The 23,270-nt window shown below is 40.3% G+C and overlaps 2 protein-coding genes and 1 long non-coding RNA gene across 3 annotated transcripts; all 3 read left to right on the top strand.

The window, feature by feature from the left end:
* The first annotated feature begins 1,731 nt into the window (after positions 1 to 1,731).
* LOC134078823 (zinc finger protein OZF-like) lies at positions 1,732 to 9,683 on the top strand. Its single transcript, XM_062534973.1, has 3 exons — positions 1,732 to 1,861; positions 1,984 to 2,493; positions 8,602 to 9,683. The coding sequence occupies exons 1-3, from the start codon at positions 1,789 to 1,791 to the stop codon at positions 9,681 to 9,683; spliced, it is 1,665 nt and encodes a 554-aa protein (XP_062390957.1). The 5' UTR covers positions 1,732 to 1,788.
* A 3,420-nt stretch (positions 9,684 to 13,103) lies between these two features.
* Positions 13,104 to 13,530, top strand: LOC134078824 (uncharacterized). The gene is made up of 3 exons (XR_009938874.1): positions 13,104 to 13,160; positions 13,243 to 13,394; positions 13,476 to 13,530. It is a non-coding gene; the product is annotated as an uncharacterized LOC134078824 (long non-coding RNA).
* Positions 13,531 to 19,242: 5,712 nt separating this feature from the next.
* On the top strand, positions 19,243 to 21,228 carry LOC134078975 (zinc finger protein 239-like). The gene is made up of 4 exons (XM_062535139.1): positions 19,243 to 19,296; positions 19,667 to 19,790; positions 19,907 to 20,200; positions 20,537 to 21,228. The coding sequence occupies exons 1-4, from the start codon at positions 19,243 to 19,245 to the stop codon at positions 21,226 to 21,228; spliced, it is 1,164 nt and encodes a 387-aa protein (XP_062391123.1).
* Positions 21,229 to 23,270: the final 2,042 nt, after the last annotated feature.

Here is a 23,270-nt window from a genome sequence, read left to right on the forward strand (position 1 = left end):
GAAAAAATGCCATGTTGGCCAACTTTGAAGGCTCAGCCTCGAAATACGACAATTTACCATCTCAAATTTTGTTCAACATGTTCTCTTACTCATGGACTATATGTAAAGTTTTAAAATTGTGAGTGCTATCCATTCATGACCATAAGAGAACAAATACAGGCTTTTTGTTTTTCATTGCTTTAAAAAAAATATGGGTTTGTTTCGATAAATAAGTCTTCAATGGTGGGAAGGACTGTAATTTCTTTGTGATATTGGACAGCTAAACAAGGTACTGCCCCAGTGTTCACATTTTTAGAAAATAATATGGTGGCCTTAAGACAGGAGAGGGGTTTAAAAAAAAAGTGGTGCTCAGCATTTTCAGCCTTTTTTTAGGACACGTCTATCCACATTTGCAGAGCCATATCTCAGAAACTTAACAAGATACCAAGCTAACATTTTGGTTTTCTTCTAATGAGACATGGAGGAACATTTGGACCACAAATCAGGAAAAACTGAGGACCATGGTGTCGGACCTGTTCCAACTGATATGGAATTGCCCATACGGCGGCCATATTGAATTTTTGGCCAAAATATAACATGCCCAAAGTCTTAATCTGTTCCAAAAGGGGTTCTGACCAGGAATCCATTGAGAAAACTTTGACCACAAACTAGGCCCAATAGTTCTAGCAAATGACCTGTATATCTCTGCAGTTTGAATAATGGCCATGGCCGTCTGAGCGCCATCAGACATGTGAAGAGTGCTCATGCTGATAGAGTTCTTAGACACCATCTCTCCAAAGGGTCTAAACATGTATTTTGATCTTAAACCCTTCTTGTGATATTTCCACCATAGTCTTCCGTATGACAGCTAATTATAAATTCCTATACACTTAATTTCTATATGTATTGTGATTCTATATATTGCTATTTCATGAATTTTTGCACAATATTTCTGCACTGGTGTTTTGCCAGCACATGCATTTCGCACAATGTTGTTATGCAATGAGATTTGGGCCTAGTGGCTGTGCTGATTGCCACCCATGGGTGCACCCCGCCTGTTTAAGGCAGGTGCTTGATTACTAGGCCTTTTGGTCATGTGATATAGGCCTTCTATGCCAGTTCCTACTTTGCCTGATGAAGATCTGTTGATGGAAACGTTGCATTTTAACAAATGGATAATTATTTTGGATCCATTGCAGTGTGCAGACCAACACCTTTACTTTTTGACACGTTTTTTTTTTTTCTGGCACCTGTCTAAACATTTTTTTGGATGTGCGCACCTGTCTCTCCAACTGTTTCCAGATCAAGCAATAACCATTACATTCCACACTGCCATGACTCCACCCCACCCCCACCTGTTCTCCTTTGTGGAATTTGAGCCGTGTGAGGTATAACCATGTCCACCTGAGGACCATCAGGTGTGTGAAGAGAACTCATACATATGGAATTCCCTCCCACATCAGATTTGCATTCCAATAGCCCTTGCAGCTGATTGGTGAGGTATGCATTCTAGAAGCTAATGGGGCAGGCAAAAGGACTATATTATGAACACAACAGACTGGGGTCTCAATACTGAAGTCACCTTTGGTACACCTATCCACAGTCCTACATTTGCCTTTGTATTGAAGGATTGTTTGATTGCTGTTATTCTCTAAACTGACGTTTGAAATGTCAGGATCTGATCAGCTCACGGCAGTGAAGAAGGAGAGTAAAGAAGATTTTGATGATTTCCTACAAGAGTATCTGTTTACAACTCAGAAAGAGAAAGAAGTGCTTGGACTGGATCATGAATGTAAGACTGAAATACTCATGTCACTACAGGAAATTAAAAAGGAAGACATATCTTCAGATCTTAATGATGACACGGATTATTTTCCAAGAGGTGAGTTTCTGAACAGTTTGCATTATGATAAAAAAATACAAATACAAATACAAATACCAAAACATGTGAATATACCGTAGGCCTATATTATTGCAAACACTTGATTTGTTAATATGTTGTAGGAGAAATTCAAAGGAATCAAGCAAATAAATCAGAACGCAGGAAGAGAAAAGGAAGCCAAGTGTGTGAGCAATCGTGTAGCCAGGAGACGTCATACCAGAAATTACCACAGGAGTTGGAAACCAAGAAGGAGCTGCTCACTGTCCATCAGATTACACATTCTGGTGACAAACTACATCAATGTTCTCAGTGTGGAAAAGCCTTTATTAATGAGTACACTCTTAAGGCACATCAGAGGATCCATACTGGAGAAAAGCCACACCCATGTTCGCAGTGTGGAAAGGCCTTTACACACAAGTGTGATCTCAAGAGACATCAGAGGATCCATTCTGGAGAAAAGCCACATCAGTGTTTGCTGTGTGGAAAGGCTTTTACACATACAAATTATCTTCAGAAACATCAGAGGATCCATTCTGGAGAAAAGCCATATCAGTGTTTGCAGTGTGGAAAGGCCTTTACACAGAAGGGTAATCTCAAGATACATCAGAGGATCCATACTGGAGAAGAGCCATATCCATGTTCTCAATGTGGAATGACTTTTAGTCAAGACTCCAGTCTCAAGAAACATCAGAGGATTCATTCTAGAGAAAGGACACATCAGTGTTTGCAATGTGGAAAGGCTTTTACACATACAGATGATCTCAAGAAACATCAGATGATCCATTCTGAAGAAAAGGCGCATCAGTGTTCTACATGTGGAAAGTTTTTCAGGACAGGCACCAATCTCACTGTACATAAGATAACACACACTGGAGAAAGGCCGTATCAGTGTTCTCAGTGTGGAAAAGCCTTTACACAGAAGGCTAATCTCAAGATCTCCAGTGTTTCAGGGTTAACTCAAATCTCAAGAGACACCAGAGAATTCATATTGGAAACAAAAGCATACCAAACTAGGACTTTCATCAGAAACCTCCGCAGAACTCAATGACAATTGGATGTGTTTTTTCTCTTAAACAAATAACTGAAGTGAAATGTCAGGACACCACATCAATGTTAGAATTCGAAAGCAATTTTTAGAAAATCTCATCTCTAAATGAAACTAGATGATCCATTCTGGGGTGGAGAAAACATCTCACATTTCTCACTGTATGATGACGCCATTATGCACAGGTTTCGTCTCAAGGCACAACAGAGGATCCATTTTGTGGGAAGCTCTTGGACATTTTATTAAGTGTGGAAAGGCTTTCACTCAACTTGCTCATTATGCAGAAACACCAGAAAATTCATACGGGACAGAAACTGTAAATGGTCTCTGAACTCAGTATGCAACAGTTAAAATGTTAAAATGTTAGTGTGATAAAGTCTTCATTCCACGATCTAACATCAAAATACATTTGCAGGGTAATTTAGACAACTATAACAAATTGCTTTCTATACAAAAGTAATATAATGTTAGCTGATCGTGTGATGTTACCAGTTGAGCATGGATTTGTAGTGGAGTATGTTTTTCTTTTGAAAGGTTGACCTCATGCGTCTTTGTAGATAATGCTGAAGCCATTAAAAGTTTGGCACAGTCTTGCCAGCACCCTAAACCTCCGTGTCTGTGTTTATTTTCTTACTGCCACCACTCCTGTATTGGTGAATGTCAAGGTTCATATAGCCACACAATGCAGAGGTATTATCAGACACTTACTAAAAACACATACAAATCTATATTTAAATGTGCTCTATACTTAACTCTCAGTATTTGAGGAACCAGAGGCAAATAGATTGTCAAACAATGAACACCCCTTTAATTGTCTGCAATTGAGTGTGTGATACTTCATAATTAGTGGTTGTGAGCCTTGGAGATTTGTTTTGAACATTTGTGTGCCCAAGAAAAAAATTACATTGAAAGTACTCACCCCACCTCCACCCATCCTCCTGCTCTCCTTTGTCTCTGCAGTTTGAATAATGGCCATGGCCGTCTGAGAGTCGTCAGATGTGTGAAGAGTAGGGATGTAACGATTACCGGTGTGACGGTAAACCATGATAAAAATGTTGACGATAACAATTACCGTGTTCATTTCGAATATCATTATTATCACGGTTGATACTACGGTGTGGTAACCGCGTGTTTAATTCCTCCCAGCTTCATCCGAGCCTGCTTTTGACACAAGCTGAAGGCTTGAACTATGAAACAAAACTTTACCTTACTAATTCTGTTGTCTAATTGATGGATTTAACCATGATTCGGATAAGGCTACAACTGCTTTTAAAGGGCGCAACATTTTCACCCCAAAACGTGCGCTGTATCATGTAGCCACTCTGCGTCTTTTTATGTAGGCTTACACGTTCACAATAAATCTAGGCTATTCCACTAACGTTATCAGGAGAATGCCGTGAAGTGTTGTGTTGAGCGCTGGGTGTCACTCATTGGATATAACAGATATACCAAACTCCAAATCATAAGTTAAAGGGATATTCCGCCATTTTTGGAAATACGCTCATTTTCCACCTCCCCTCGAGCAAAACAATCGATATTTACCTTGTTCCCGTTCATCCAGCCATTCTGTGAGTCTGGCGATACAACTTTTAGCTTCAGCCTAGCATAGATCACTGAATCGGATTAGACCATTAGCTTCTCGCCTGCTAGCTTCATGTTTAAAAGTGACTAAGATTTCTGATAATTTTCCCATTTAAAACGCGTCTCCTCTTAAGTTAGAAAGTGCAATAAGACCAACTGAAAATGAAACCTGGCGTTTTTCTAGGCTGATTTGACATGGAACTACACTCTCATCTGGCGTAATAATCAAGGCAACTTGCAAACGTACCATAGGCGCAGTGATATCGTACGCAGCATCTGAAAATAGTCCCCATAGACATCAAGCAGTAGTAGTGCCAGTAGCTGCAAGTTGCCTTGATTATTACGCCAGATGAGAATGTAGTTCCATGTCAAATCAGCCTAGAAAAACGGCAGGGTTCATTTTCAGTTGGTCTTATTGCACTTTCTAACTTGAGAGGACACACGTTTTAAATGGGAAAATTACCAGAAATATTAGTCACTTTTAAACATGAAGCTAGCAGGCGAGAAGCTAATGGTCTAATCCGATTCAATGATCTATGCTAGGCTGAAGCTAAAAGTTGTATCGCCAGACTCACAGAATGGCTGGATGAACGGGAACAAGGTAAATATCGATTGTTTTGCTCGAGGGAAGGTGGAAAATGAGCGTATTTCCAAAAATGGCGGAATATCCCTTTAAGCTAACAGCAGCCTACATTTCCAACCAAGGAAAAAGTGAGCACAATGCCACGATAACATACAGTAGGTTATGGAATTTAGTTCATTTAGGCTTACTGAAGTGTTTAGTTCAATTTCCGAAAAAAGCTACACAGCCTATTGGCAAACTTTTACATCTTGAGAGAGTTCCATCAAGGTAACTATCCCGTTAGCTCACGCGTCATGTCTATCATTAATGTAGCCTAGTGCTCACCAAAATCATAGAAGTTAACATTGCAAGACACTTATCTTTTCTATGATCCCAGCAATATTTTCTTTGACTTGTTAATTTTTTGAACATTCATTTTATTCAATGAAAACGGATATCCTTGAACTATGCCTGACTACTTTTCTAAAACCGAATGAAGGTTAATATAATTAAGCTACTTCACGTATCTCTTAAAGTGACAGGCCCTCAATTAGACCTACACAACATTAAAGTCATTAAAGACAAGTGTAATAGTTTAAAAATCAATATGAAGTATTCAAATTACTGAATATTTTTAGCTATAAGTAATTATGCAGATCCTAACATTTTCTTAACTATTAGCAAAATATATAACGTTTATGAATTCAAAATATGCAATAGAAACAAGACAAGCCATTTTCTGTGTGTGTGGAGGGTTGAGCAGAGACTAGGATTGCCACTGCTGTGATGATCGGTATCCTGCTGAAGGCAATAAGGGTTTGCCTATATTTTTAATGTAATAAACACTGTCACACTTTTTTAAACTAAAATATTTCAGCTTGTCTAATGTCTACACCCATCAGCGCTTTCTTAACATATTGTACACACAATTTTTAAAACCGCGATAATACCGAAAACCGTGATAATTTTGGTCACTATAACCGTGGGGTTAAATTTTCATACCGTTACATCCCTAGTGAAGAGTGCTCATGAGTTCCCACCCAGAATCCTTTGTCATTATGATTCGCATTATAGCCTCTTCAGACGATCTGTTTGGGTGTAATCCAAAATTATGAAGGCAAAAGAAAAGAAAGGAGGCATGACTTCAGTTAACAAAAGTTGTTTGGTCATAAAAATGCTTCAGTGTAAAGCCTCCCTCAGTGTGCTCAAGTGAAATGTAATTTCCTTTACAAGCTTTGATTGTAGCCTATAATCTATATCTGATGTGTTATTTTCTATAACAGATGAGACTAGTAGATATGTCATGTATCTAATCATTGTTTTGAATGGCATGGTTTTGTCATTGGTTAATGATGGCGTTGTGTGTATGGGTGTGGGTTAAAATGGGCATGGAACACATTGTCACCTGAACACACTGAAAAAAGTCACCGTTGAAATATTACATTTTGTAGCAGATGCTGTAATACAATAGTATAGAAATCTAGACGCATCTGGCGGCAAAAAATATTTTTGCCTAGCGGGATGGTCTAGGGTCGCACCGTTGAGGCCAAGCTTGCGCTAGGCTCCAGGCCAGCCTAGCCAATCAGAACGCTCTATCTGTGTACAGAGTCCTTGAGCCCGCCTTAGCTCACCTTCGGCTTCCGATATTGACGCCAGGGGGCTGGACCATGCGTCCTCGTTCGACGAGTTAAGTGTGAGACCTTGTTGCACAACCATAGAGAAAAACAAAAGATGCATGAGGCTAACGAAGCGTGCTCATTTGAATCGGCTTTGGAAGAGTTAGACTTGGGCTTGTCTTTGAAGGTTGAGCAGAAAGAAGCACTCAAGTCATTCGTTTTGTATTTGGCCTTTTGCCGACCGGCTATGATTGGTCACACATGCTGGCCTATTACTGTATGTGTATTTGTAGTTATACAAAGCAGAATAGAGCAAGATTGGTCAATCAAGAGTGCAGAATAATTACTACTGCACACTGCAAAAACTGCTTATCTATTAAAAACATGCGTTACTAGTCTTATATCAAGATCAACACTTTGACCTATTTTTAGACGTGTCATTCTGAAAACAAGCACATTTGTCTACTGATGTGTTGCACTGCATCTGTCAATACTATTACTAGATGTTAGGAATACCAACATTATACTGCAGGTACTCGTTTCAGGTTGGAAAGAGGAGAACAGTAGCACAGACAGTTCAAAGTTGAATTACAAATCTTAACAGTTCAAAGTTTACTTTGACAGAGACAAGTTCAAGAGACAGACACCTAGATTCAAAGATGAGAGAGACAAGAGATTGTGAGTGCAGTGTACAATGTCTTTTTATTCTGTCCTCATATAATGCTCATATAAATTTACAAAAATTACAAATATAATATTTCAAATTATAGCGATAGTGTATGTGCTCATCAATACAGACATAAATAATGATTTTAATAAAAAAAAGTTTTCAGGAAGATTGCAGCATGCAACAATAATCTAGAAATAGCATGTGACAACACAGCTATTCATAATGTCTATAAAGCCTGAGCTCCTGTTGTCCAGACATACCTGAAGTCAGTGTTTACATAAACTAGCACTGGACCGGCTCTCTTGTACCACATTCTACCATGCGTGACCACTGTAAAAAAAGGCAATGCAAACATGCACTATTTGCTACACCTCTAATAACCTACAGAATTCAGCATGTATCCAGATCAAGCCATAACCTTTACATTCCACACCGCCATGGCTCCACCCCACCCCCGCCTGTAGTCCTTTGTGGAATGTGAGCAGTGTGACGTCTGACCGTGTCCATTTGAGGACCATCAGGTGTGTTAAGAGAACTCATACATATGGAATTCCCTCCCACGTTAGATTTGCATTCCAATAGCCCTTGCAGCTGATTGGCTAGGTATGAATTCTAGAAGCTAATGGGGCAGGCAAAAGGACTATATTATGAACACAACAGACTGGGGTCTCAGTACTGAAGTCACCTTTGGTACACCTAACTACAGGACTACATCTGCCTTTGTATTGAAGGATTGTTTGATTGCTTTTATTCTCTAAACTGACATTTGAAATGGCAGGATCTGACCAGCTCACGGTAGTGAAGAAGGAGCGTGAAGAAGAATTTGATGATTTCCTACAAGAGTATCTGTTTACAACTCAGAAAGAGAAAGAAGAACCTGAACTGGATCATGAATGTAAGACTGAAATACTCATGTCATCAGAGGAAATCAAAAAGGAAGATATAGCTTCAGATCTTCATGATGACACAGATTTTTTTCCAAGAGGTGAGTTTCTGAACAGTTTGCAATATGATTCAAAAAATGCAAAAAATGCAAAATAAATGCAAATACAAAACAATGTGAATATACTGTACATTATTGCAAACACTCGATTTGTTATTATGTTGTAGGAGACATTCAAAGGAATCAAGCTATTAAATCAGAACACAAGAAGGAAAAGCACTCATGTAGCCAGGAGCCGTCATACCAGAAATTACCACAGGAGTTGGAAACCAGGAAGGAGCTGCTCACTGGCCATCATATTACTCATTCTGGTGACAAACTACATCAATGTCCTCAGTGTGGAAAAGCCTTTATTAATAAGTACACTCTTAAGGGACATCAGAGGATCCATACTGGAGAAAAGCCACACCAGTGTTCGCAGTGTGGAAAGGCCTTTACACAAAAGGGTGATCTCAAGAAACATCAGAGGATCCATTCTGGAGAAAAGCCACATTATTGTTTGCAGTGTGGAAAGGCCTTTACACAGATGTGTCATCTCAAGGTACATCAGAGGATCCACTCTGGAGAAAAGCCACATCAGTGTTTACAGTGTGGAAAGGCCTTTACACAGAGGAGTAATCTCAAGCTACATCAGAGGTTCCATTCTGGAAAAAAGCCACATCAGTGTTTGCAGTGTGGAAAGGCCTTTAAACAGATGTGTAATCTCAAGAAACATCAGATTACACACACTGGAGAAAAGCCACATCAGTGTTCACAGTGTGGAAAGGGTTTTACACAAAAGGGTGATCTCAAGAATCATCAGAGGATCCATTCTGGAGAAAAGCCACATCATTGTTTGCAGTGTGGAAAGGCCTTTACACAGATGTATAATCTCAAGGTACATCAGAGGATCCACTCTGGAGAAAAGCCACATCAGTGTTTACAGTGTGGAAAGGCCTTTACACAGAAGAGTGATCTCAAGCTACATCAGAGGATCCATACTGGAGAAAAGCCACATCAGTGTTCGCAGTGTGGAAAGGCCTTTACACAGATTAGTAATCTCAAGAAACATCAGATTACACACACTGGAGAAAGGCCACATCGTTGTTTGCAGTGTGGGAAGGCCTTTAGACAGATGTATAATCTCAAGGTACATCAGAGGATCCACTCTGGAGAAAAGCCACATCAGTGTTCACAGTGTGGAAAGGCCTTTACACAAAAGAGTGATCTCAAGATACATCAGAGGGTCCATACTGGAGAGAAGCCACATCAGTGTACCACATGTGCAAGGAGATTCACAACAGCTCAAAATCTCTCTAGACATCAGATTACACACACTGGAGAAATGCTTTATCCATGTTCACAATGTGGAAAGGCCTTTGCTCATAACTCTTCTCTCAAGAAACACCAAATGATCCATACATGATAAAACATTACCAATATTCTTAACCCTCTGGAGTATAGACCCCCCCCCCCCCCCCCCCCAGGGATTTGAAAAACTGTTCCATACACATCTCAATCTCTGTTAGTTTTTGTCTTAGAAACATATTGTGAAACAATTAGAAACCTTTAATGAACTAGTTTCCGAATATGTTTTAAAAGAGAATGTTACAAGGGCACTTTTGTAATAACAATAAAAGAAAATCATAGGATTTCAGTCCTCTCACCTGCAGCAGGCCCGTTCAAAAAGCCAATTCAACTTAATTTGCATTTGAAAGAGACACTCACTAAGGCCCAATCCCAATACTCTATCTTTCCCCTTCCCCTTGCCCCTAGCCCTTGCCTCTCAAAACTAAGTGGTAGGGCTAGGGCCGAAAACATACCCCTATGAATTGGGACACTGCTTGGTTTCGGTTACATCATCATACACCGTCGGGAGTTAGCTTCTACGTCATCAGAAGCGGCAAAACAACAAACTTCGAAGATGTCGGCTGCAAGCAGGCTGCAAGTGGCAGTGCGATGATTGCGTTTATCCTTTTTTGTGATTGTCTGCCAAGTCACAGAAATCAAGCTTGACGAAGAGGTTTGCGACGCCTGCGACAGCTGGTGGATGTTTATGGTATGTATGTATTGATTTTTTTTTTTCAAACATCGTTAGTATATAAATTTAACGTTAACTGAACTAACCAAAACAGTAAGGTCAGCTGAGCTGTACACGCGCCAATTACATGCACTTGTTATTTTAAATCAGGGGTCTCAAACTCAAATGAGCTGGGGATCAACCCAAAATGTTAATACGTATCCTTGCCTATTTTAAGTCGGTATACGCTACTTATTATGGTGATGGTATCACACAGACTACACCACTGCTAGTCACTATGATCTTTGTGCAGAGGGAAGCGAGATGTTAACTGTAGCCACTATGTGCTTTGTGGGGAAGGGTAGAAAAACTGTTTAAAGTAGTTTGAATAGGTATTTTTGTCCCAACTCAGTCCATTAATGGTGTGTAATGGTTCTCTTTTCCAGACTGGTGCTCCAGCTAGAAGATACTGTGCCATCAAGTTTCAGGAAATGTTCAAGCACCATGAGCATATGTATAGTGTGTATTGTTATATTTCTTTAGATGTTATCTGTATATACTTAGGTCTGTTCACAATAAATAGTTTTATACACAGTGACATAGTGCATAGTGTTCTGTCTCTGTTTCAGTCTTCACTGTTTTGAATGTCATTGATGTTCAGAAACACTGTCTTTTAACCAAATTCTCTCTTTATTGCCCAATACAATTAACATAATGGGCAAACACATAAAGAAACAATCTATATGCAACAGAACCATTACCACAAGAACTTGACTTAAATGTCACACATGTACAGTATAATAAAAGGCATGGAACTGTATGAACATACTGTACAAAGGGAATTGAATTGTACTAAAATCAAAGTTACTGCGAATAGCAAAGTTCCGCTTCTGCTCCTTGTTGGACTCCTCAGTGAGGAAATCCAGGATGGTGTTCATTTTTTTCATGGCTGCAGAGGTGCTGGGTGCTGAAGGGCTGGTTGCAGAGGTGCAGGGTGGGGATGAGGGCTCAACAATTTCCTAACGGAACAAGATAAATGTTGATTAATGTGATGTTTTTGGTTGTGTCACATGTAAACAGACTGTGTGTGTTATATACATATACACACACACACAGACACACACACACACACACACACACACAGTCCTGGCTGTGTTGACACCCCTTAGGATTAGTTGTGTGTGTGTGTTTGTGAGTGTGTGAGTGTGAGAGATACTGCTCATTGCAATAAGAACATGTTCACATTATGCTACTAAAAAAATCCAGACCACTCAATATACTCATTACATACTCATTACAACTTCACAACGAGTTTGTCGAATTAATATTCAAGTCTGATACGGGCAACACATTGGAACTCTTCAAATGTAGCAGGTTATACGAAGTTAATGGCCACCCCATCAGCCAATCAGAAGAGAATTCCATTGTTGAGGGAGATAAAATATTTTACACTATAACTTTATATTCTGTCCTCATATAATGCTCATATAGAATTACAAAAATTGAAATGTAAGATTTTAAATTATAGTGATAGTGTATGTGCTCATCAATACAGACATAAATAATGATGATAATAAAAATCATCAAAGGTTTTCAGGAAGAGTGCAGCATGCAACAATAACCTAGAAATAGCTATGGCACGTGACAACACAGCCATTCAGATATAATGGCAAAAAAGCCTGAGCTCCTGTTGTCCAGATATACCTGAAGTCAGTGTTTACATAAACTAGCACTGGACCGGCTCTCTTGTACCACATTCTACCATGTGAGACCAGTGTAAAAAAAGGCAATGCAAACATGCACTATAGACCTCTGAAGTTTGCCTGCAAAAAAGCTACCATCTTTGCCCATATAACGAGTTACGGTATCTGACGATTTTTCCTATGGGAAATTAACATGGGGATTTTGAATTATCGCACCTGTTAAACTCTTGCGGGGATGACAAAATCGGAAATTCAGGTGTTTTCCTGGACGCACTTTTGTCCTCTACCTTCAAGAAGATATTGTGATCTCCGGTGTGTGAAGGTGGCAGACTTTTTGCTACCCCAGAGCTAACTTGCCATGCAACTTGCCATTAAGTTAGTTAGCCAGTTAGCTCTGGGGTAGCAAAAATGAAAGTGAAAGTACTGGTGATCACAGTATGCACAAGAAGGCAGAGGACAAATGTGTGTTCAGGAAAACGTCTGCATTTAAGACTGTATCGTCCCCGCGAGAGTTTAACAGGTGCGATAATTCAAAATCCCCATGTTATTTTCCCACAAGAAAAATCACAAGATACCGAATCTCAGAGATGGTAGCTATTTTGTAGGCGAACTTCAGAGGTCTATTTGCTACACCTCTAATAACCTACAGAATTCAGCATGTATCCAGATCAAGCCATAACCTTTACATTCCACACCGTCATGGCTCCACCCCACCCCCACCTGTTGTCCTTTGTGGAATGTGAGCAGTGTGAGGTATAACCATGTCCACCTGAGGACCATCAGGTGTGTGAAGAGAACTCATACATATGGAGTTCCCTCCCACATCAGATTTGCATTCCAATAGGACTTCTCACTGGCCATCATATTACACATTCTGGTGACAAACTACATCAATGTTCTCAGTGTGGAAAAGCATTTATTAATAAGTACACTCTTAAGAAACATCAGAGGATCCATACTGGAAAAAAGCCACATCAGTGTTCGCAGTGTGGAAAGGCCTTTACAAAGATGTGTAATCTCAATGTGGTGGCTCGCATGGGCAGAGCCCTGCGTAACAATTAAGGCACGCACGGCCAATGGGCTTTAGTCACGTCTTAAAACAGGATGCAATGTTTACGGTGGAAGACGCCTCAATCTTGTTCCTCGCACTTCCGGCTACGTCCCGTCGACCGGTGTCTTGGTATGTCTTTCCACTCTCCTACTCTCGCTTGTTTTTGTAGTAGTAATGTGATCGATCATTCTTGTTATTTATGGCTTTGTAGCACCCTACCTGTCGCTGGCCTTACTTGGCTCTGTTCGTTGGATTGTGCCGGTTGAATGCTTGCATCCCGTGTTGTTGGGTGATATTCTGAACCGAAGAGCTAGCTGGAGCCAGCGAGTGTTTTGGCCTGGGAGGGAAACAGCTGATTTCCTGGTAGGTAGCAACTTTGAGTCGTGCTTCGTTACTGTTTGCTTTATGGCTGGCTCTAATTGTGTATTTTATCATGTTTTGTAGATACCGTGGGTTTGGGGATAGCGACCACTGCTGTTTTGCCACGCTTTATCTTCACGACAAGCACTTCGTTTGTGTTTGTAACACGCTGACCGTGAAGACGCCGACAATTCATTTTAAAGGGCTAAGTGCCAATTGTCTTTTGTCTGTGTGTTCGTGCATGTGTGTTTGTGAATGTTTGTGCATTTTACCGTGTGCATGTAGAGTGTTGGTGTGGGTTCATTGTTGTGTGTGCATGTATGGTTTTCTTTGTGTTGTGTGTTCGTTTGTTCTGATTTTGGGGTTCTACACTGGCAGGAGGCATTGGGTAGCATAGCTGTGGATTGCTAGTGCTTGTGTTACGGCCTTCTTAACTTTAGCATTTTGTTTGTATTTGTGTTCTGTCTCTGTCTGTTATTCTTTTGGCTTTGATTTATTATTCTTTCTTTATTTTGTGTTAGACATTGGTGGGAGGCTTTTGTACTGCTGTGGATCATCAGTGATCCATGTTGTGTGTCTACCACGAGTCTTTTTGGGTTTGATCTATTGTTATTTTGTTATTTTGTGTTAGACATTGGTGGGAGGCTTTTGTACTGCTGTGGATCATCAGTGATCCTTGTTGTCTGTCCACCTTAAGTCTCTTTGGGTTTAATTGATTATTTTTCTATGTTTTGTGTTTAACATTGGTGGGAGGCCTTTTGTTACACTGCTGCGGATCACCATTGATCCGTGTGGCTGGCCAACCACACCTTATGACAATTGTTGTATTTCTGTCTGTTTGTGTGTTTGTGAGTGTAACCCTCATCCACTCATTTCCCTTGTTCTCCTGTTTGCCTCCAGGTGCTGAGAGCCCAAAGCAGGGAAGACTATCTCCTCATCCAGGTGGTGGTGTCCCCCTATTGTGTGCTGTGCTCACGTGTGTATCTTGAACGTGTGCTACCTTTGGCCTTTGCGGTGCTGTGTGTGTGACCACGTGTGAGTGTACTTCTGGGATTCCCTCCCCCATTTGACTTGATATGTCGTCCCCCTGCCGGTAAGCCTCAGCCCTGCGATTAACTACCTCCCCTGCCCTCTGTATGGTATGAATGAGAACAGTGTTGTCTATTGTTTATAAAAGAACTCATTGTGATAATAAAATATAAATTATTATTGGAACCACGTCTCTGTTGCAGTTAGTAACGAGCCTGTGTGCTCTGCATCTGATTTTGGGGTGATCTAGAAACTTCTCTAGGTGCAAGTCCTAGAGTGGCGTAGTCTGGCATTACATAGCTACCACTACATCAAGAAACATCAGATTACACACACGGGAGAAAAGCCACATCAGTGTTCACAGTGTGGAAAGGCTTTTACACAAAAGGATGATCTCAAGAATCATCAGATGATCCATTCTGGAGAAAAGCCACATCAGTGTTTGCAGTGTGGAAAGGCCTTTACACAGATTTGTCATCTCAAGGTACATCAGAGGATCCACTCTGGAGAAAAGCCACATCAGTGTTTACAGTGTGGAAAGGCCTTTACACAGATGTGTAATCTCAAGATACATCAGAGGATCCATTCTGGAGAAAAGCCACATCAGTGTTTACAGTGTGGAAAGGCCTTTACACAGATGTGTAATCTCAAGATACATCAGAGGATCCATTCTGGAGAAAAGCCACATCAGTGTTTGCAGTATGGAAAGGCCTTTACACAGAAGAGTGATCTCAAGAAACATCAGAGTACACACACTGGAGAAAAGCCACATCAGTGTTCACAGTGTGGAAAGGCTTTTACACAAAAGGGTGATCTCAAGAATCATCAGAGGACCCATACTGGAGAAAAGCCACATCAGTGTTTGCAGTGTGGAAAGGCCTTTACACAGAAGTGTAATCTCAAGATACATCAGAGGGTCCATACTGGAGAGAAACCACATCAGTGTACCACATGCCCAAAAAGATTCACAACAGCTCAAAACCCCTCTAGACATCAGATTACGCACACTGGAGAAAAGCTATATCCATGTTCACAATGTGGAAAGGCCTTTGCTTATAACTCTTCTCTCAAGAAACACCAAATGATCCATACATGATAAAACATTACCAGTATTCTTAATATGACAGGACTTTCACACAACTGGCTCAATTGAAGACACCGGAACCTACTGGAGAACTGTGTGACAATTTGATGTGATTTTTCTCTAAAACAAAGAACTGAAGTGAAATGTCAGGACACCACATCAGTGTCAACGAGGGAAAGCAATTATTACAATATCTCACTTCAAGATGAGACTAGATGATCCCTTCTGAAAAAAAAACAGAACTGAGTAGCCAGCAGTTCAACTATAAAGGTGTTAGTGTGTAATAAAGTCTTCATTACAAGATCGAAAATTAAAAGACATTTGCAGGGGAGTTTACGCAACTAGAAAATGGCTGTCTATAGAAAAGTAGTCTAATGCTAACTGATTGTGTGATGCTACCAATTGTGCATTGATTTGTAGTGGAGTATGTTTTAATTTTGAAAGGTTGACCTCATGCTTTTGTCTTTGTAGTTGATGCTGAAGGCATTAAACGTTTGGCACAGTCTTGCCAGCACCCTGAACCTCAGTGTCCATGTTTATTTTCTTACTGCCATCCCACTCTAGTAATGGCGAATGCTGATGTTCATAGTAGTCACACAATGTAGAGGTACTATCAGACACTATACAAACATAATAAAACATACAATCTAAATGTGTTCTGACTCTCAGCATTTGAGGAACCAGATGCAACTAGATTGCCAAAAAAATGAACACCCCTTGTATAGCCTGCAATAGTGTGTGAAAATTCATAATTAGTGGTTGTGAGATTATATTTGAACACTGGTGTGCCTTAAGGCTGGCTTACATTGCACGATGTTGGTCTGTTTTAACAGTCGGCGACTAAATTTCCAAAATCGGGCAGAAATCTTGGGAGTTGTACTAGAATCGCAGCGCGCTCCCGTCATCTAAATCGTTTAGTGTAAGGTGCCAATCTTAGCGGTTTTAAGTCCGTCGGAGTCAGTCTTTTTCTAGTTTTGCTGTATTGACAATATCAAACATGTTTGATATTATCGGAAGTCTTTTCAGTCGTGGCTCATGCAAATAGTGACGTGACCATTAAAAACCAATAGTGACCTCGGACGAACACGAAACAGGAAGGGGCAAAATAGGCGACAGCTGTAGCCTATATGATTATTTGTTATTTCATTTCTTATAATTTATTAGTCGGCTATTCTACGTGACAGAACAACTTTATATCTGTTAGTGATGTCACACATCAAACAATGCTGCAGAAACGCGAAAAAAATACTTTGATATGAGTAGGCTATCATGTGAGTTCCTGTTGATGATGACGTGTAGCCTAGTGCACGATGGAAATAATTTGAAGGAATCTACCAGCAGTCTTGTAAATAGTGACCCACAGTCTTTGCAAAATCCTAATCTGAGACTGGCCTGTGACTAGACTGTGACTAAAAACTCTATGAATTGTCTTCAGATGTGAGAGGGTCTGAGACTGTAGTCTTTCAAAAATCTTTTCCAAATCTTTGCAAAGTCTGTCATTGTAAGGTAGGCTTAATCCGACATTTAGACCATCTGGCCTATCCAGAAAAGAAACAAAATTTAGCATGATTGTCTGGACTAGACCAAGGAAATGAAAGATAATGAAAATCAGGCATTCTGCGTTGGTTCTGGAAGGCCGCGAAGTCAAGCCCGCCAACAGCTGTCAGTTAATTATTGGCTATGCCAAACCCAACCCACGTCAGCTGTTCTGCTCAGCTGATCGTTCCATTCTCTTGCAAGTAGTCTCTCTCACAAGGGCGCCTTATTTAAGCTGCGTCAGTCTGCATTTTTTTCTCTGCTCGCTGCTTTGCCACCCACCACCTCCCCAGCTCCACCTCAAAGTGATTCACTTAAATAATGACACACTGTACTGTTGTCTTTGTTGCTTGCTCTGTCCGGGGGAAATAAGAGTTACTCTCCCAGTTTAAACTGGGTAGTCCCCTGAAGATTCTCCTGTTCCCTGTCTAGGCTTTCCATGGAGCTCATGGAAAGACAGGGGACCTCCTCTGAACAGAGCCATACCGCAAAATACAAAATATAATTGGATCTTTAAAGATACTTCTCTCTTGCATTTGACCCAAGCGGTCCTGACAGAATTACACTGAAAGTACCCAAGGGGTTAATCATAGTAAGTTCACACCTCCACCCATCCTCCTGCTCTCCTTTGTCTCTGCAGGTTGAATAATGGCCATGGCCGTCTGAGAGTCGTCAGACGTGTGAAGAGTGCTCGAGTTCCCACCCAGAATCCTTTGTCATTATGATTGGCATTATAGTCTTTTCAGATAATCTGTTTGGGTTTAATCCAAAATTATAAAAGCAAAAGAAAAGGGAGGAGGCATGACTTAAATTAACAAAAGTTGTTTGGGCATAAAAATGTTTCAGAGTAAAGCCTCCCTCAGTGTCCTCAAGTGAAATGTAGTTTTCTTAGAAGCTTCTATTGTAGCCTATAATCTATGTCTGATGTGTTACAGATGAGACTAGTAGACTATGTGATGTGTAATTTAATAACTGTATTGAGTGGCATGGTTTTGCCATTGGTTGATGATGGAGTTGTGTGTATGGGTGTGGATATTTAAAATGGGCATGGATCACATCATCACCTGAACACACTGATAAGACACTATGCTGAGATATTACATTTTGTAGCAGATGCTTTTAACCAAAGCAGCATAGAGCAAGAGACGATCAATCAAGAGTGCAGACTATGTACTACTGCACACTGCTAAAACTGCTTATCTAATAAAAACATGCGTTACTAATCTTATAACAAGATCAAAACCACTTTGACTTATTTTAAGTCAACTTTGACGTGTCATCCTGAAAACAAGCACATTGGTCTACTGATGTGTTGCACTGCATCTGTCAATACTATTACTAGATGTTAGGAATACCAACATTACACTGCAGGTACTCGTTTCAGGTTGGAAAGAGGAGAACAGTAGCACAGACAGTTCAAAGTTGAATTACAAATCTTAACAGTTCAAAGTTCACTTAGAATGCACAAAGACTGTGCATACTCAAAAATAAAGGTCACAAGACAGTCCCGGGTCAGGGTACAGCTATCAATTAGTGTAGCACAGGTTTCCAAGAGGGGCAAGACGAAGACAAGTTCAAGAGACAGACAAGATTCTGCACCTACATTCAGAGATGAGAGAGACGAGAGATGGTGAGTGCAGTGTACATGTCTACAAGTCTGGAGATAACTCTCTGCCTACTCCAACATGCAACTTTTAAGTTTAAAGCTCTTGATACTCATACCTGAATTATGTTGTTTTACAAATAATTCATGTTGGTATGTAAATTATACTATTTTTTTTATTCTGTCCTCATTTAATTCTCATATAAAATTACAAAAATTACAAATATAATATTTTAAATTATAGCGATAGTGTATGTGCTCATCAATACAGACATAAATAATGATAATAATAAAAATCCTAAAAAAGTTTTCAGGAAGAGTGCAGCATGCAACAATAACCTAGAAATAGCTACGGCACGTGACAACACAGCTATTCAGATACATGTCAAATAAGCCTGAGCTCCTGTTGTCCAGATATACCTGAAGTCAGTGTTTACATAAACTAGCACTGGACCGGCTCTCTTGTACCAAATTCTACCATGTGTGACCACTGTAGAAAAAAAGGCAATGCAAACATGCACTATTTGCTACACCTCTAATAACCTATAGAATTCTGCATGTATCCAGATCAAGCCATAACCTTTACATTCCACACTGCCATGGCTCCACCCCACCCCCACCTGTTGTCCTTTGTGGAATTTGAGCAGTGTGAGGTATAACCATGTCCACCTGAGGACCATCAGGTGTGTGAAGAGAGCTCATACATATGGAGTTCCCTCCCACATCAGATTTGCATTCCAATAGCCCTTGCAGCTGATTGGCTAGGTATGAATTCTAGAAGCTAATGGGGCAGGCAAAAGGACTATATTATGAACACAACAGACTGGGGTCTCAATACTGAAGTCACCTTTGGTACACCTAACTACAGGGCTACATCTGCCTTTGTATTGAAGGATTGTTTGATTGCTTTTATTCTCTAAACTGACATTTGAAATGGCAGGATCTGACCAGCTCACGGTAGTGAAGAATGAGCGTGAAGAAGAATTTGATGATTTCCTACAAGAGTATCTGTTTACAACTCAGAAAGAGAAAGAAGAACCTGAACTGGATCATGAATGTAAGACTGAAATACTCATGTCATCAGAGGAAATCAAAAAGGAAGATATAGCTTCAGATCTTCATGATGACACAGATTTTTTTCCAAGAGGTGAGTTTCTGAACAGTTTGCAATATGATTCAAAAAATGCAAAATAAATGCAAATACAAAACAATGTGAATATACTGTACATTATTGCAAACACTCGATTTGTTATTATGTTGTAGGAGACATTCAAAGGAATCAAGCTATTAAATCAGAACACAAGAAGGAAAAGCACTCATGTAGCCAGGAGATGTCATACCAGAAATTACCACGGGAGTTGGAAACCAGGAAGGAGCTGCTCACTGGCCATCAGATTACTCATTCTGGTGACAAACTACATCAATGTTCTCAGTGTGGAGAAGCCTTTATTAACGAGTGCACTCTTAAGGAACATCAGAGGATCCATACTGGAGAAAAGCCACACCAGTGTTCGCAGTGTGGAAAGGCCTTTACACACAAGGGTGATCTCAAGAGACATCAGAGGATCCTTTCTGGAGAAAAGCCACATCATTGTTTGCAGTGTGGAAAGGCCTTTACACAGATTTGTCATCTCAAGGCACATCAGAGGATCCACTCTGGAGAAAAGCCACATCAGTGTTTACAGTGTGGAAAGGCCTTTACACATAAGAGTGATCTCAATCTACATCAGAGGTTCCATTCTGGAAAAAAGCCACATCAGTGTTTGCAGTGTGGAAAGGCCTTTACACAAAAGGGTGATCTCAAGAATCATCAGAGGATCCATACTGGAGAAAAGCCACATCAGTGTTCGCAGTGTGGAAAGGCCTTTACACAGATGGGTAATCTCAAGAAACATCAGATTACACACACTGGAGAAAAGCCACATCAGTGTTTGCAGTGTGGAAAGGCCTTTACACAGATGTATCATCTCAAGGTACATCAGAGGATCCATTCTGGAGAAAAGCCACATCATTGTTTGCAGTGTGGAAAGGCCTTCAAACAGATGTATCATCTCAAGGTACATCAGAAGATCCACTCTGGAGAAAAGCCACATCAGTGTTTACAGTGTGGAAAGGCCTTTACACAGAAGAGTGATCTCAAGCTACACCAGAGGATCCATACTGGAGAAAAGCCACATCAGTGTTCGCAGTGTGGAAAGGCCTTTACACATATTAGTAATCTCAAGAAACATCAGATTACACACAATGGAGAAAAGCCACATCAGTGTTCACAGTGTGGAAAGGCCTTTACACAAAAGAGTGATCTCAAGATACATCAGAGGTTCCATACTGGAGAAAAGCCACATCAGTGTTCACAGTGTGGAAAGGCCTTTACACAAAAGAGTGATCTCAAGATACATCAGAGGGTCCATACTGGAGAGAAGCCACATCAGTGTACCACATGCGCAAGGAGATTCACAACAGCTCAAAACCTCTCTAGACATCAGATTACACACACTAGAGAAAAGCTATATCCATGTTCACAAAGTGGAAAGGCCTTTTCTCATAACTCTTCTCTCAAGAAACACCAAATTATCCATACATGATAAAACATTACCAATATTCTTAACCCTCTGGAGTATAGATCCCCCCCCAGGGATTTGAAAAACTGTTCCAAACACATCTCAATCTCTGTTAGTTTTTGTCTTAGAAACATATAAGTGAAACAATTAGAAACCTTTAATGAACTAGTTTCCGAATATATTTTAAAAGAGAATGTTACAAAGGCACTTTGTAAAAACAATAAAAGAAAATCCTAGGATTTCAGTCCTCTCACCTGCAGCAGGCTCGTTCAAAAAGCCCATTCGACTTAATTTGCATTTGAAAGAGACACTCACTAAGGCCCAATCCCCATACTCTATCTTTCCCCTTCCCCTTGCCCCTAGCCCTTGCCTCTCAAAACTAAGTGGTAGGGCTTGGGCCGAAAACATACCCCCTATGAATTGGGACACCACTTGGTTTCGGTTACATCATCATACACCGTCGGGAGTTAGCTTCTACGTCATCAGAAGCGCCAAAACAACAAACTTCTAAGATGCCGGCTGCAAGCAGGCTGCAAGTGGCAGTGCGATGATTGCGTTTATCCTTTTTTGCGATTGTCTGCCAAGTCACAGAAATCAAGCTTGTTATATGGGAACCCAGTACATATGTGTGACTATAAGTAATATTTGCTAATGAAGGTTGGCTGTTAAGGATTTAAGCAACTCGTAAAGCACCGTAACCGTGTTCTGTGCCGTAGGCTATCCAAGATGTAACGTTAACACAACTGTGATTGAATTAAGCAGTAAGGCACTCGTGTCCGTAGTTTATGCTGATTTTTAAAACAGCTACAGGATATTGTAGGTCTGAAACACCCCTTGCTGTTCTAAAATAACTGTAAACTTCGTTGAACACAATGATGCACTGCAGCGAACACGGTTATCTAACGATAGCCTATCTAACATTAATGGCACACGATATCGATGCACCATAGCATAGTCAGTGATGTGGTAGTCTAGTTAGCTGTAGTGGGCATACTGTGATGTAGTAGTTAGCTGTAGTGGGTATGCTGTGATCAACCCAAAATGTTAATACGTATCCTTGCCTATTTTAAGTAGGTATACGCTACTTATTATGGTGATGGTATCACACAGACTACACCACTGCTAGTCACTATGATCTTTGTGCAGAGGGAAGCGAGATGTTAACTGTAGCCACTATGTGCTTTATGGGGAAGGGTAGAAAAACTGTTTAAAGTAGTTTGAATAGGCATTTTTGTCCCAACTCAGTCCATTAATGGTGTGTAATGGTTCTCTTTTCCAGACTGTTGCTCCAGCTAGAAGATACTGTGCCATCAAGTTTCAGGAAATGTTCAAGCACCATGAGCATAATGTATAGTGTGTATTGTTATATTTCTTTAGATGTTATCTGTATATACTTAGGTCTGTTCACAATAAATAGTTTTATACACAGTGACATAGTGCATAGTGTTCTGTCTCTGTTTCAGTCTTCACTGTTTTGAATGTCATTGATGTTCAGAAACACTGTCTTTTAACCAAATTCTCTCTTTATTGCCCAATACAATTAACATAATGGGCAAACACATAAAGAAACAATCTATATGCAACAGAACCATTACCACAAGAACTTGACTTAAATGTCACACATGTACAGTATAATAAAAGGCATGGAACTGTATGAACATACTGTACAAAGGGAATTGAATTGTACTAAAATCAAAGTTACTGCGAATAGCAAAGTTCCGCTTCTGCTCCTTGTTGGACTCCTCAGTGAGGAAATCCAGGATGGTGTTCATTTTTTTCATGGCTGCAGAGGTGCTGGGTGCTGAAGGGCTGGTTGCAGAGGTGCAGGGTGGGGATGAGGGCTCAACAATTTCCTAATGGAACAAGATAAATGTTGATTAATGTGATGTTTTTGGTTGTGTCACATGTAAACAGACTGTGTGTGTTATATACATATACACACACACACACACACACACACACACAGTCCTGGCTGTGTTGACACCCCTTAGGATTAGTTGTGTGTGTGTGTGTGAGAGAGAGTGTGTGAGTGTGAGAGATACTGCTCATTGCAATAAGAACATGTT

The sequence above is a fragment of the Sardina pilchardus genome, chromosome 4 (genome assembly GCF_963854185.1).
Source record: "Sardina pilchardus chromosome 4, fSarPil1.1, whole genome shotgun sequence".
NCBI classification, from domain to species: domain Eukaryota; kingdom Metazoa; phylum Chordata; class Actinopteri; order Clupeiformes; family Clupeidae; genus Sardina; species Sardina pilchardus.

Bases quoted from the DNA above. Each gene is read 5' to 3' on its own strand.
- LOC134078975 (XM_062535139.1), top strand. From the start codon at position 19,243: ATGGCTCCACCCCACCCCCACCTGTTGTCCTTTGTGGAATTTGAGCAG. The intron at 19,297-19,666 runs GTATAACCATGT...TTTACAACTCAG, and splicing joins TGGAATTTGAGCAGTGTGAG to AAAGAGAAAGAAGAACCTGA. The intron at 20,201-20,536 runs ATCAGAGGATCC...ATCTCAAGAAAC, and splicing joins CAAGGGTGATCTCAAGAGAC to ATCAGATTACACACACTGGA.
- LOC134078823 (XM_062534973.1), top strand. From the start codon at position 1,789: ATGTCACTACAGGAAATTAAAAAGGAAGACATATCTTCAGATCTTAAT. The intron at 1,862-1,983 runs GTGAGTTTCTGA...AATATGTTGTAG, and splicing joins CACGGATTATTTTCCAAGAG to GAGAAATTCAAAGGAATCAA. The intron at 2,494-8,601 runs ATCCATGTTCTC...GTGACAAACTAC, and splicing joins CCATACTGGAGAAGAGCCAT to ATCAATGTCCTCAGTGTGGA.